Source organism: Vigna unguiculata, chromosome 3 (assembly GCF_004118075.2).
Source record: "Vigna unguiculata cultivar IT97K-499-35 chromosome 3, ASM411807v1, whole genome shotgun sequence".
NCBI classification, from domain to species: domain Eukaryota; kingdom Viridiplantae; phylum Streptophyta; class Magnoliopsida; order Fabales; family Fabaceae; genus Vigna; species Vigna unguiculata.
In genome coordinates this window covers 46,704,222-46,719,176 of record NC_040281.1, presented here as the reverse complement: position 1 = coordinate 46,719,176, position 14,955 = coordinate 46,704,222, and the positions used below count along the sequence as shown (strand labels likewise).

General features: G+C 31.9%; 2 protein-coding genes across 3 annotated transcripts; one reads left to right on the top strand and one right to left on the bottom strand.

Moving 5' to 3' along the window:
* Positions 1-329: 329 nt before the first annotated feature.
* LOC114176179 (formamidase-like) lies at positions 330-4,382 on the bottom strand. Of its 2 annotated transcripts, none has more exons than XM_028061129.1 (7): positions 4,024-4,382; positions 1,958-2,195; positions 1,663-1,853; positions 1,347-1,582; positions 976-1,219; positions 721-828; positions 330-592 (listed from the first exon to the last, which is right to left on the bottom strand). In XM_028061129.1, exons 1-7 carry the CDS (start codon positions 4,240-4,242, stop codon positions 470-472), a joined length of 1,359 nt encoding a protein of 452 aa, XP_027916930.1. In that variant the 5' UTR covers positions 4,243-4,382; the 3' UTR covers positions 330-469. The 2 variants fall into 2 exon arrangements, with proteins under 2 accessions (XP_027916930.1, XP_027916931.1); XM_028061130.1 differs by lacking the exon at positions 4,024-4,382 and adding an exon at positions 2,453-2,922.
* Positions 4,383-8,333: 3,951 nt separating this feature from the next.
* LOC114175722 (LOB domain-containing protein 37-like) lies at positions 8,334-9,690 on the top strand. The gene is made up of 2 exons (XM_028060505.1): positions 8,334-8,753; positions 8,837-9,690. The coding sequence occupies exons 1-2, from the start codon at positions 8,570-8,572 to the stop codon at positions 9,349-9,351; spliced, it is 699 nt and encodes a 232-aa protein (XP_027916306.1). The 5' UTR covers positions 8,334-8,569; the 3' UTR covers positions 9,352-9,690.
* Positions 9,691-14,955: the final 5,265 nt, after the last annotated feature.

The window sequence follows — 14,955 nt, the reverse complement described above, 5'->3', positions numbered from 1 at the left end:
CTAAAGACCAAACATAACTATTTATAATAACTTCAGCCACTTCTATTGTATCATAGTTTAATCAGATTTCATCAATATTTAATTTGACAAGAGGGATAAAAATACTATTTGCAATTTTATTTTAATCATGTTTATACAATAAGAACAGAATCATCACATCATTTGCCCAACAATTCTACACAGACATGTTTCAGTGATCTGACAAAAAAGTAATACTACTATGTAATTTTTACCAAATAATTTGTAATATCTTAAATTGGTTTCTTATAAAGTAAAATGTTAGTTAAATAAAAGTGAGATTGGATAATAGAATCATGTACAAGAACAAATGAAAAGAAAATAATCACGAAATTGTAAAGATTTGTTATATTATAATATAGGTCACTAATTTTTCTCAAATGTGGAGGGAACAACAGCATACATATAAACGTTGATATTAACTTTATGTTTCCTGTGTAGTTAATATGAATTATGATGTGGCACTGGGATTCTTTGTAATGGGCAAGTTTCCATCATAAGTGCATTTGAAAACATCTGGTTTTCTTACAAGGCGGGGCCCAACTGGTACTTTGTTATTTTTAGGACGAATATCCTGCAATAGCATAAAATTCCATTATTACAAGCTAAAATTAATCTCTTGTCATTAAAAAGAAAATTTATAAACCTATAATACAAATATGTGTGAATAAGAATGGTGGTGCTTAATTAAGAGTATTTTACCTGGTCAAATATAGCTGTTGGAATGGCCAGGGTTGCGACAGCATTGGGGGCATCGACTATTCCAGATATTCTTCCTTCACAAGGAATGCAAGACAGCAACAGATACACCTGATGTTTAATTTCGATATAATTAAGATTTCAACCTTTCATATAGATTTTTTTCTTCTGTAAATAGAATTTGATAAAACAATGACAACCTTAGCATTTAATCATAGGTTGTTGCATTTTGGTACAACAATAAGAAAAGAGCTAAACCTGTTGTTTGGAGTATCCAAACTTGGATATGTAGTCGATGGCATTGAGCACTGCTCTTTTGTATGCAACACTTGCATCTAGGTAGTGTTGTCTCCCACTTTCATCAACACTGATTCCCTCGAAAACTAGCCACTCTGAGAATCTTGGTTCAACAGGGCCTATCTCAAATATTGGGTTTACATGAAGGGGACTGGGTCCCATTGGTGTAAGGTACTCTTTCATTCCATCTCTTATAATTTCACACCTGATTACACCAGAATTGTTATCAGCTCTTCCTATCATCAATAATCTTTTATTTTTAACAACAGTTTTAACCACATTTGCAGTGGCAGAGTCAGGTGATATTTGAGTAACTCAAGTTATATACTAACTTTAGTTCTAAGAAACCACTCATCTCAATTGCACCACAGAATGAGACCTCGCCATCACCCTGTGAAAAGTGCATGTCACCGGTGCTGAGATTTGCTCCTTCCACAAAAACTGGGAGGTATACCTTAGCCCCTCTACTGAGGTTTTTTATGTCACAATTTCCACCATTTTCTCGTCCTGGTATTGTTCTTGCAGCTTCTTTTGCAATCCTCTCCCATTCACTACACCCTTTTTCAATCTACAACCATGTCAGGAAAAGGATTTAAAACAACACAATGGAAATTCATAGACATTCTGGTGATGAATTGAGATAATTACCTTTCCAAGGAGACAACTTTTTGTTGATGGCAAGTTTGCCAAAGGTCGAGTATGCAAAACCTCAGAGAGTTTGAAAGACTTAACACCATTTTCTTCTATATCTCTCTCCCTTTCATTCCATATGTTGAGGAGTTCCATTGATGGTGCAGTTCCAATTATCCCGGGGTGTGTTAAACCTGGAAATCGTACTCCTTTGCACAATAAACAAAGTAGCAATTAGCGAAATAAATATGCAGCAATGTTTTCATGTATCCATTCATGTAATTAGATAAAACTGATCCATGATTATGCTCACCTGGTATCTGAGGTGAATGAGCATATATTCCCTCAAAGTACCAGATAGCTTTTGTGGCACAAGGAAAATGGTCTGTTAAGAAGCCACCTCCATTTTCTCTGTCAAATGTTGCTGTAAAACCCCATTCATCACCAGGTAGAGGACCCAAGTTGCATATTTCAACAGCAAGCAGATCTCCAGGCTTGGCTGGGATTCCATCATCATCCACAATTCTAATTGGCCCACTAAGATAATGTACCTTATATAGTTACAGAAAGCCATGTAAAGTTCCTTGCTTTACTCTTTTTCCATGTGATTAGGAATTAATAACTACACTTAAATATCAATGAACTTATAATGCATGACAATTTGTGATTTACTGTCATAAAGTGTATATACCTGACTAAGAAACAGGTATAGTTGTCAACTGTTTGGTTTGTATAATTTTGTCGGTTTACTTTGCTGATTAATATCCAAAATCAGGTTTCGTAATTAAGCTGTGATCTTTGTACTTACAGTTGAGAGATCTAAAGATTTTACGTCGAGTGGTGAATCATCATCTCTAATAGCGCCACCTGTCCAATCTACCATCTCTACTCTAAAGACTTCACCGGTGTTAACAGTGGCCACGTGTGGTATGTGAGGGTGCCATCGGTTATGGAGAGGAGGGTTTTGTTCCCATGGCTTCTTCTTCAAATCTATTGACGAAACCACTCTTCTAGTTGGTGGTGCCATGGAGAAATCGATGTGTTTTTTGTAAACGTTGGATTTGGTGAAGACTCTAGATAGATACTGTTCTTCTAACACAGTTTAGCATTACGATGAAGAAGGGGATCGGTTTTCAATTTGTGGAAGGACCACACTTGTACATGTTGGTCCCAGAAAACAATGTTGTAGTCACCGATGAAAGCGTGTGGCATGTATTCATTTGGTGCATATCGTTTTCTTAATTACATCTTTCACTAATATCTTAAGAAATCATACTAAACCCGCTTAATCCAGAAGAAATATAACGGCATTAATTGGGGAGAATAAGTGAATAACTAATGTTTGATTTGTATTATTAAAGTAATAAAAAAATAGGGTAACCTATTTATGACGAATACATTTTTTTTATTAGAGAAAATAGTCCAAAGAAAGAGTTAGATTGTTTTTTTCTAATATAATTGGAGAGAGAATAGAAGGGAAGAAAAAAAATCTGGCCGGCCCATATAATCTTAGAACATTTGTATTTTTCTTGAGTTACATATACGTAATTAACTATATCGGTAAATATTATCAATGAATGTATAAATGGTTAAAAATAAATAAATGAACAAAAACAATTGAATATAATTATGGACAATTAAAATAGTATCTTACACTTTAAATTGTTTAATATATAGTAGTATTGCTCAACCTTGTTTAATTGATTAATGGTGTCATGATCATATAATTAATAATCATACTTACTTATTTATATATATATATATATATATATATATATATATATATATATATATATTATTACCTTACAATTAGTCAAAAGTAAGTAATATGATTAAATCTAACAAAATTATTAAATTGTGCCAAATTTATTTTACATTTCCTAATTATTTGCTAAACAAAATTAACTATATATTTACTTGCGAGAGTATCTGAATAGAAATTACATAGATATAACAAATTTGATATGTTGGTCTTTGTCCTATAAGATACAAGACGAATGAAAGAAATAATGTGACTGAAAAATTCACTCACTTTTTTCATTGTTTACTATGGTAGGTAGCAAAATCAAGAAAGTGTAAATTGTCCGAATTTCAGAAGTGAGATTATGAACGACAAAACGGTAGTGCTGTCTAGTCCAACCCGACCAGTACAATGGAAATGATAGGTTAATCCTATCCAGATTTAAAATCAACTAACATTTTTTAAGGTGAGATACTTTAAAAAAAAAAAAAAAAAAAACTTAAGTAGCTTTTCCAAAGTTCTAAGTAATCAACAGTTTCTTGGTATGAGGTGGTTGTATTTGTAGCAGAAAATAATCAACAGTTCCTTTTGAATATTTTGTGTGAAGTAGGATTTATGATGATGAATTAAGAACTCACAGTTAAAGGATCAAGGTGCTTGACATCGTGCGCAGTGAGATTGTTGGTGATGGCACCTCCACTGAAGTCTACCATCTCCACTCTGAAAACTTCCCCAGCAGTGACCTCTGCAACTGGGGGTATATCTGGGTGCCATCGGTTGTGAAGAGGGGTTTTCTGCTCCCACGCTTTCTTCTTCAAGTCTATGGCCACCACCAATCTTGGACCAGACAGAGCCATTTCTTGTGGGCAATATTATCTCACACAGATCCACTAAACAAAATCAGAAGTTCAAGGAACTTCTTTTAATACTGTCCCACTTTCATGGTAGCTTGACTTAGACTTGCTTTGATACATAACCGTGAATGTAGCTTCACTTGACCCCACCTAACCCTTATCTGGTCCATTTCCGCAGGACCACTTATCCCTCACTGCAAACTTCCGCTCCTTCTTTCTTCTCTTATGTTTCTTCATCACTGGAAGGGAATGATTTCATTGCTTCACAACCAACCAAAGAGCATCATCATCAACCCCATCACACCGTTTTTTTTAGCCAAATTTCATCAACCGTCCGTGTTGCATATCACAAATGCCTCCTTCACACTATGCCACACTTTACGTGAAGTAATAGAGTTTCTATACGTGCGGCTGCTAATTATATCCATTGCTTCTTATAGTGAAAAAACCAAAATGTCAAGATAAATAGAAAAAATGGATGGCATCAAATATCACCATCATTGATTACTGCTGTATCACAGTTGTTGGTAACTTTTAATTACTTGTTTTAACCATACTTTTACTTCGGGTAAGTCAGACAATTCTGAACCAGAGATCGCTGTTACATAAATGAGAGTTCAGAGTATCTTGCTAAATTAGTTGTTAAACATATCTACGGTTGAGAATAAGGCCGTGGAAATTTTAAAATTAAAAATAAATGTTTGTATTGTTGACTAATTAATCGATGAAAAAATATGTTCGTTCACATTTGAATATATGATTTATATATATTTACAAACTCACAATTAAGTTTCTATTCTACCTTTGCCCTTTTCATCGATTATAGAAAAATTCGTGATAAAGAAATATATATATTTTCACCAGCTAAAGAAGAGAAAGAGAAAGAGTAGGAAAGTCAAGTTCGTGGAGAATAAGAGAAAATAAGCACCACAAATAATTCCAATATTACCTATGGTTAGTATTCGATGGTAACACTATTATAAATTTTTATATTACATGGAATTTTTCATGTAAGTTTGTTAAAAAAAATTATAAAAATAATTTTTTTTGTGTCATTTTTTAAAAAATTTTAATTGGCAGGTAATTTCTTTGTGGATAATTGTTTTGTACAAAATTATAAAATTTGTAAGTATTTCTTACCAAATTTGTTGCGAAAAGTGTTTTATACAAAATATTTTGTAGAAAAATTGATAGCAATTTTTTACAATTTTTTTTACAACAAAATTTGTAAATATTTCTTACGAAAAAATTTTCAAAACAAAATTGACAGAAAATATGAATATTTAAGTATAGTAACAAGTGAAACTGTTAGTAACAAGTATTTTTCGATAAAATATATCAAAGGCATAAAATTTCTTTATACTTCAACATTCGTTTCTAGGCATGTATCTTAATTTTGAACCCATGTTTAACAACTTTTTATTGAATAATTAGTGCTTGCAATTTGAGTTTAATAAGAAATTGTGCAATTTAAGTTCAAATGACACATAGTACGTGCTCGCAAGTCAACATTTGAAGGCATACAAAGATCTTTAAGGACAAAGGGATTGAATGTCATCTTTTGGTAGTTGGAAATCAACACAAAAAATTAAAGAAGAAAATAATCAATTTACATATTTCTAATGTAATACCAATTAGTTTACCTTCTTTTGAACCTTTCTATCAATTGTATCAACATCAACGTGAACCCTCCTTGGTGGATTTGATCTCGCACATAGAAAATTGCATACCAAACAACCAGTGGCAGAGGTTGGAAGGGGCAGGCGGGGGACATGCCCCCTCCCCTAATTTTTTTTTTATTTATTTTTTCATTATTTTATATATATTTTTTTAATTATATAAATTTTAATTTTTTTAAATTAAATAATATTATATTCAAAATTAATAAAAAATTAAATTAAGTATTTTTTATTTATTTTATAAAGTACAATAATAAATAATAAATATAAAATTAAATATATAAAGAAACAAATTTATTAAGATATTTTTTATTTTCTTTTCCATTGTCTTTTTAAGTTATTCTTCTCTCATGCTTATTATTTTTTTGTTATTAAAAAAATAGTTGGACATAAACTCAGTATTTCTATCCTCATTTTTTTATATTTTCTCTTTCATTATTAAATAAATAATTAAGGTAACTTTCTATTGTCTCACTTGATAATAAACTATTTGTTTAACATTTAGCATTATTTTTTATCTCATGATCTTTTTATATATTCATTTTTTATGAATATAGAAGAAGAAACAATGTATTATGTGATTTTTCATAGTCGATTTTTAATTGTAACTTGATTATCATAGTTTTTTTTAGTAATTATGTCTCTCAACTTTGATTAGATTATGATAAATTATTTTTTAGTTTTAAACTTATTTTTTACATAGGTATATTAATGAAAAATAAAAGAATAAATTTATTTTTTAAAATTGATAGAAAAACTACTGGTGAAGATGAAAACATGATAATATGGTTGCTTATCGCATAACAATGAAATGAAAGCTCGTGAATATTTTTTGGATCAGATGCACGTTAATAAAATGGAAGATGAATATTTTGCAGATAATATGGTTATTTACATTGAAAAAAGTTAACTGAAAAATTTAATTATTATTCAATTACCATAAGTTCAAAAATATGAATATGAAGAAATGATAGACATTCCTTTAGATATATGTAATTTCTTTGATAATTATAAATATACTAGATTAAGTATTCATTTTTATTGAATTAGTCCAAATAATATCAAATATATAAATTTTGAGTATATTATTTTAGCTTATCCAAAAATTTTAGTGAAGATCCGCTATTGCAAACAACAACAATATTAATGAAGATTGCACTCAACCAATAATCATAAATATAAAAACTAGGTCCCTAAAAGGCATTATTAGACAACTAACATGATCAAAAACTTTGTTACATGCCTATCAAAAATATTGAAAACCATAAAGATCAAATCCAAGGATATTTTTGTTATCCCTATTTATAGTCACACAATCAAAATAATCACCTATTTTATGCCAAATATTATTATAAAGATAATAGTTGAAATTAAAGTGTTAGTCTATATAACTCGGACAACCAAATAAATTAAACATCCAAAGTATTCAAAGATCATTGAACAAGATTATAGTATTTAAAAAGATCAACTTTTCGACCTGCATAATTAAAATTAATAAATAATTAAAATACAAAACTTATAGAAGAATGATGAAAAAAAAAACTAATAAAAAGTTATTGTTAGTGAGTTACAAGTCAATCCAACTCAAACTTGATCAATGCGCAGATGTTAAGGGAATTGAGTTCAATTTAATTTACATTAAAAAAAATAAATTTTAATTAACATAACCCAATTCAAACACATGATAAACTAAATTAATTCATGAGTTGACATCTATTTTTACATCTCTTTACAAGTTATCTTTACAAGTTACGGACATTTCTTATCAAGATATTAGTCATTAATATTATATAACCCGCATTTTGTCTAGCCAGATCAAGGTTCATTAACAACTCTTCTCACTCTTCAAAGTATAACAAAAGATTAAATAAATAATAAAAATAAATTAAAGAACATAATTTGCAACAATAATTATGTTAGGAATAAGAAAAATTCAATGTACATAAAATATCGATCTTAAAATTATATATTCACCGTTATATTTACGGGATGTGATTTTATAAATTATAATAGTAAATAATAAAAAATAATGAAGTCAACAAACTAGTTAAGTGTCTCACAAATCAATAAAATTTTAAGTAAGAGTGAATTGATCCAAAATAATTTTGACTTCGAAATTTTCATTACAAAATAGTTTATGCTAAAAATATTGTAATATAAATAAAATTGAGTTACTTTTTTTATTCTATTCAGGTGATGAGTCAGCTGTTCAGCAAACACTACGAAATACTGAAGAGTGATAAAATAACAGGAATTATGAATTAATATCCTGGGGTGAAATAAATAGAATCGAACGGCGTAGGAAACATCCATGCGCGGAAACACGGAGCCGCGCACGCCAAAGACATTGGAATCTCACCTTTGCAAGCAGAAAACAGAATCAAAAACAAAAAAACACACGCACTCTCTTCCTCATACTTCTCTTCCACTTCCACCACTACCTTAACCCAACCATAGTTAACCACCAACCCCACTTCCCCCCAACATCTCATCTCTCTCTCTCCCATTCCCTTCCTTATTTATATCTCTTCCCAACCTACATTTGCATTCTCCGATCTCTTCTCCCTCTATTCTTCATAATTGTTGTTCGTGTTCATGTGAGGCTGATTTCACAAGAACCAAGAAACTGTCTCAAACACAAAAACAAACACATGAGTTGCAACGGCTGCCGAGTCCTTCGAAAGGGATGTAGCGAATCCTGCGTGTTGCGTCCTTCTTTGCAGTGGATCGAAACCGCCGAAGCTCAAGGCCATGCCACCGTCTTCGTTGCCAAATTCTTTGGCCGCGCTGACCTCATGTCCTTCATTTCCAACGTTCCAGAAAATCAGAGACCTGGTAAATTTTATTTTTATTTTTTTTAACTCTCTCTACAGTATTCTTAGCCCTACCTTATACCCCTATGCGTCTTGCCTATGCAGCCCTGTTTCAGTCCTTGCTGTTCGAAGCTTGCGGGAGAACGGTTAACCCCGTCAACGGTGCTGTGGGCCTTCTCTGGACCGGAAACTGGCACGTCTGTCAGGCGGCCGTCGAGACCGTGCTCCGCGGGGGTACGCTCAGGCCCATGCCGGAGCTCATGGGCCTCGCCTCTCCCGCTGCCGCCGCCGACGAGACATCGGAGGTTGCATGCTCCGACATTTGGAGAATCCGAGACCCGAACCCGACTTGTGGCTTCACGAACACCAGATCCCATAACAGAGTCTCCTCCGCCAGCAAACGCAAGCGGTTGGAGGAGCCGGCGAAGCTTCAGGCGGCGCCGAATCTCGATCTCCGACTGACGCCTATTTTCCTGCAGAAGAAGGTTGAAAACCGACGGCCGGTATCGCCGTCGATGACCTCCGAGGAGTCAGGCACGACGACGGCGTGCTTGGAGAGCAAATTCGGGGATCAGTGGGGTCATAGTGGAGACCGGAAAGTTCTCAACCTTTTCATTTGAGGACTCTTCCCATCTCTCCCTCTCTCTCTCTCTGTGAGAAGCGTCGTGTTTTTCTGAATCTAATTAACGAGTTTGTTGTATGGTGTAATAGTCCTTGAAGGGGTTCTTCCCGGGATTTAAGTCCGGCGAGTTTTGGTGAGACACCGGCACAGGATTTCTTTAGAGAGAAAAATGAGGGTTCGTCGGTGATCCCTTTTTGTTTTCGTTTGTTTTTGTTTTTGTTTTTAATTCCTGCCAAACATGGAATATGTAAACAGTCCTGAGATCGTGGGACATGAATATTAGTAATATTAAATATGAATAAATGAGTAGATAGTGGAATAGATCTTTTGTTTTTGATTGTTGTGTCTGAAACATTTATGAAGATGTGAATTGGATGAATATTCAGTTTAGGAGGCGGGACAGAACTCATAACTCAGAATTTTACTCCTCACCAACTGCTATGCCCGTAACATTAATTTTACATGATCCCTTTAGGAAAAGGACTGCAGAGTCCAATGTTGCAAAATACTACAGTAGTAGTGGGATATCAGTTTCTTTAATATTGCATTTTGCATTTATTATGAAAGAGTAGAAGGAACTCTTGCTTAAAACAAGGTTTGACCCACAGCCATATTGGCAGTGGGGTGATGTGGAATGATAAAAAATTGAGCATGTTGGAACTTTGACGTCAGAACAAAAATGAGTAGCAGCAGTAGTTGCTCGTTGGAACAACTATGTGGTAAGTTGCCTTTTGAACTGCGAATATAAAACTCAAATTTATTTACTTGGGGTTAAATTTGTATGCTATGGAAGCTGAGGATCCTGTGCATGGAGGTTTGTGAGGACAGACTAAAAACTAGTTGAATTGTTTGTTTGTGGGACAGGAAAGAGAGAGAGAGAGAGAAAGAGGAAGAAGTTAAGCAGTAACAGAGGCGACTTTTGAAGAATACAAAGAGGCGTAGAAAGGAAGAAGGAGAAGGAATCAAGGAAGAAAATAGGGTTTTAAATAATAGAAATGAATAAATAAAAAAAAGAAATACTTAATAATTTAGGGCCTACAATAAAGCTGGTGTTTGCCTCTTGCGTAGGTGCGTATCCCTCCGCCAATGGCAAAGCCAAATTATACGGCTGGCGTCAGCGTCGAGTTTTAGCTGTCTTGCTTTGTGTTGTCTAATTCTTACTTGTGGAACAAAGGTACCAGCACAGTACAAGTAGTAGCAAACTATTTTCAATTTTTATTATGATTATCTTCTATTCATTAACTTTAACCACTTAAGATTCGTTTACACCGACACGTGTTTTATTTCTATCACAGCTCACCTTTGTTCGATTTATCCAAGATTACTCTCGCATGTATCGGTGGTATATTTGAATTGGACTGAAATTATATGTTGTAAAAGAATGATAATGTGAAATGGTTTAGTTAGATTGGGGTTAAATTATAGAGAGGGGTTAGAATTTGGATGGATATGTTTGAGTGGTTTCTCCTCCTGGGAAACGAGTGGGATCCACTTCATGAGCACTTAGCGAGAAGCATTACAATATTTTGGGAATCCCGGTTTAAGCCAATAAACATGATGCTAGAGGAGAAAAGAAAGGAAAGAACGCAACGCAACTAAGTAAGTGCAAGAGATGGTTTTGTTATCTTTTCTTTTTATTTCTGCGATGCTGCGTCTCGCCGCATTTGCCATGGACCCCGCCAAACCTTCCCCACTTTACATTGTGGTGCCCCACACATACCTCACCCTCCACCATCTCTGCAACCACTACCATACTCTCACCTCAGGTTCTACGCACTCTCTGTGCGTCGCGTTTCCTTCTTCTTTTTTCTACTCTGCTCCATTACTTCATCATAACTCCCACACTCACCCCCACTAAATGTAATCACATCGTGATAGGTTTACGAAATACAAATGAAATATTTATACAAAATAAAATTCTTGTTGAAAGATTTATATATTATTATTTCATTTCATAGAAGTTAATAAATGATTAGAAGTAGATTTGAGGAGGAAAATGTAAAAGAAGATAGCATATAAAGGGCAAAAGGGAAATATGATGGTGGGAGTTGGAGCAGAAAAGGAATATAGATGAAAAGTGGAGGTGGCCAGCACAATTATTCGAAAGAGGACAGAGAGAGGAAAGGTGTGACGCGGATTTCACCAACGCTCCCTATCAATAAGCACGACCAATTCCAAGCTTCTTGGTGCCTATGCTCTCACTGTTTCTATTTACCCACAATATTTTCTCATCATAAATCAATTTTATTTATTTCTTAAATATTTTCTCATATGCATTACTTGTTTAAAAGCTAAAATATAAGAAATATTAACCCAGATAATTTGTCACAATTAAACATTTAAATTCTTATAGAACATTTATTTCAAATTGAAAATTATAAAATAATTTACTCCTACATTATATGAATTTGACTCGGTATTTAAAGAGAAAAAAAATGTACTTTTACAATATCATCCTATTACACTACATGTATTTATTGATTTCTATGAAAAAAAATACATTAAAGGTCATACTACTTACGGTTTGTAATTAAATAATATTATAAAACTTTTTTATAATGTTAGGATATATATATATATATATATATATATATATATATATATATATATATATATATATATATATGTGTGTGTGTGTGTGTGTGTATTAAATTTTTAATTAACTTAGTAAACATTATTTGTTATTCTTTCTTTTTTTTACACAAATGAAATAGATACAAGTTTTTCATCGAAATTGGATATCAGAAAGATTATCAAATATATATAACAAAATTTTATTGTGAATCTTTTTTAATTGACCTCTCTATCTGTCATAATATAACTAGAAAGTGAAAGAAAGAGAATCTTTATACATCCTAAAATTTGAGGGATTTGTTGATAGTTGTAATATATTTATAGGCCACATGTATTTATTTGTTCTAAATAAAAAAAATTTATATGATTCTTTACTATTTCTTGTATACCGTAGAGTTAAAACTAAAAAATATTTATCATTTAAAGATTCAAATTTAAACTTTATAGCATTATGTTCCGTTAGAAAGCTAGATGCCTTAAACTAAAAACAAAAAGTATAATGAACTTTTTTAACTTAAAGTTAATAATCATTAAGGTCCAAATAGTTTTGTTTCGGGAGTTAGTATATTTTATTTATAAGTAAAATAGTTACAAATCAAATTTATTATATGAAAAATAGGAGAATATTTTAGTTACAAATATAATAATAAAATATCAAGATAATAACTAAAAATAATAACCACATATCATATCTCCTATACATCAATATTTGTTAGGACAATGATATTTTGAGTACTAAATTTTGACAACTTTCTATTACAACATGAGGTGTTATGTTCTAAGTGGTTTTGAAATATTGAGAATGAGAAAATGAAAAAATGAAAAACCACTTAGAAGATGCCACTTAAAGTTGTAAAAGAAAGTGGTCAAAATTCAGTAGTCAAAAAATCATTTTCCTATTTGTTAATGAAATTTAACCTAACTATTATTGAACGATCTTAGGTCCATCTTCTAGTCCAATCTCTTAGAATAATGTTTAGACGTCTTGTGCACATATGAGTGCTAACTCGACTCAAGTAGGGTCCAACTTGTCTTTATGAAAACATTCATCGAACTAAAATAACATTTGTCTTTTGCTTACTATCTTCACGTACAAATATAGAATCGACTTTCAATGGGCCAGAAACGCCTTATATGATGACATGTAAAAATTAAAAGAAAATTATAATTATTTAAATTTTATAGGTAATGTCATTTCAACTGCTTTCAAATATTTTGACGCTCAAATCAACGGTGTAAAATATATGATAATTCTAGTGATAATAACAAGGTTAAAATAATTTTACATGGTACTGAGATAATTTTATATACCTGACTCTCATTAAAAAATTCTTTTAACTTATCAAGTATTTCATTAAAAAAATGTTAAATATTAAAATATACCTTGGTATGCACCTAAAGAACGAGTCTTCACTGGAAAAGCTATAATTGATGGTCCTTTTTTTTTAGAAGTTTTGGATTTATGTTATTGCAAGTTGGGAAGCAAGTTGGCACATTACGGTGTACCTGAAAGGGATTGAGCACGATGTTGGTGACGCTAATTTGCTCCTCATGCTCACCTTTTTATATTCCTTTTGATGCCTCGCTCAACTTTGCACTTCCCGATTATTAAGCTATATTATTTAGTATTTTTTTTTTCTTACACATTTCATTGCCTCCTTATGCAGTTCTTTCATCTTAAACTTATGTCCAGGTTTCCCTTGGAAGCAACATTAGTATCCCTCCCACAAACAAACATCACCACCTTTAATTATTTAATACTCGTCTCCTCTATAATTGTTAGGTAAGGGATACTACACACATTATTACATCACTTAAAAAGATTGATGCAATATTGAACGCTTATTAACATTATTTAACCATTAGAACACTCTTATATAGTTATAAGAATTATTTTCAAATTTATAAAACAGAGTGGAATGTATTACAAAATGTAAACTAAAAAGAATAGAAAAGAAAATATAGAAACAAATATCATTTTTCTAACATCTTCATTTTTTTCTATAATTAATAGTTAAGTCTCTTGTCTTTGTTTTCATCCGTCTTGGTATGCTTTTTACTTAGTGTTTTGATCAATGTTGGGTGAATTATCTTTCGCTAAACGAATTTAAGTTTAAGGCTAATATCATGGTGTATAGATAAGTTTTAATGCTCATAGAAAAATGGGGTTACACTGTTGTTTTGGTAAGATATGATTTTTTAAAAAAATTTCAATCTCGTAAGATGATGCAATATTACTTTTACTGACCAACAAAAAATAACTCACTCGATCGCGTTCGGTTAATCCAATAGTAGTTTTCTCATTCACATTTCATTTCTTGTTTTAGTCTACTTCAAAATCATTTATATTTTTAATATGCTTGTGCTTAAAAATTATAAATTATAAAATTATGAATAATACTTATTTTAAGCAACAGGTCTATACAAATTATTATTTCTATTAATTTAATTAAATAAAAAAAAGTTATAAAATTCTTGTGCAAACCACAGGCCGACCAACAAACCTGCGCGCCAAACGTTATGCTGGATAGACCAAAAAAAATTTAAATTAACCCTTATTTTTTAAAAAGCACATACCGATTTAGTCTATTTTTTTCTGCCCAAATGCACAGCAAATCAAAACAAGACCAATGGTGGATCTTAGTTGATTCTTAGGGGGCCATGCCCCCTCCCCCACAACACACAGACAAAAGAATCTTATGATATGTTGGGAACCTCTTATGGTAGTCATCCGCGTCTAAGGTGTATTTTAATGTCCAAAAATTGGATAGGATGACCTTTGCATAAAGATGAAATCGCTCCAATTTTTATGAAATACAAGATGCTCACTAAATGTACAATATATATTGTATTTATGAAAATTAAATTATGTACGTTCTTATTTCTTTTATAAAGTATAATACTTAATGTTAATAAATAATAAAATATAAAATTAAGTACAATAAAGAATAAACAAATTTATTGAGATATTTTTAACATTCTCTCTTATTATCTTTTGGGTTTTTCATATATTGCATTTATCTCCTAC

Bases quoted from the DNA above. Each gene is read 5' to 3' on its own strand.
- LOC114176179 (XM_028061129.1), bottom strand. From the start codon at position 4,242: ATGGCTCTGTCTGGTCCAAGATTGGTGGTGGCCATAGACTTGAAGAAG. The intron at 1,220-1,346 runs GTTAGTATATAA...TGGTGTAATCAG, and splicing joins AGTGGTTTCTTAGAACTAAA to GTGTGAAATTATAAGAGATG. The intron at 829-975 runs GTTTAGCTCTTT...ATTAAACATCAG, and splicing joins TTGGATACTCCAAACAACAG to GTGTATCTGTTGCTGTCTTG.
- LOC114175722 (XM_028060505.1), top strand. From the start codon at position 8,570: ATGAGTTGCAACGGCTGCCGAGTCCTTCGAAAGGGATGTAGCGAATCC. The intron at 8,754-8,836 runs GTAAATTTTATT...TTGCCTATGCAG, and splicing joins TCCAGAAAATCAGAGACCTG to CCCTGTTTCAGTCCTTGCTG.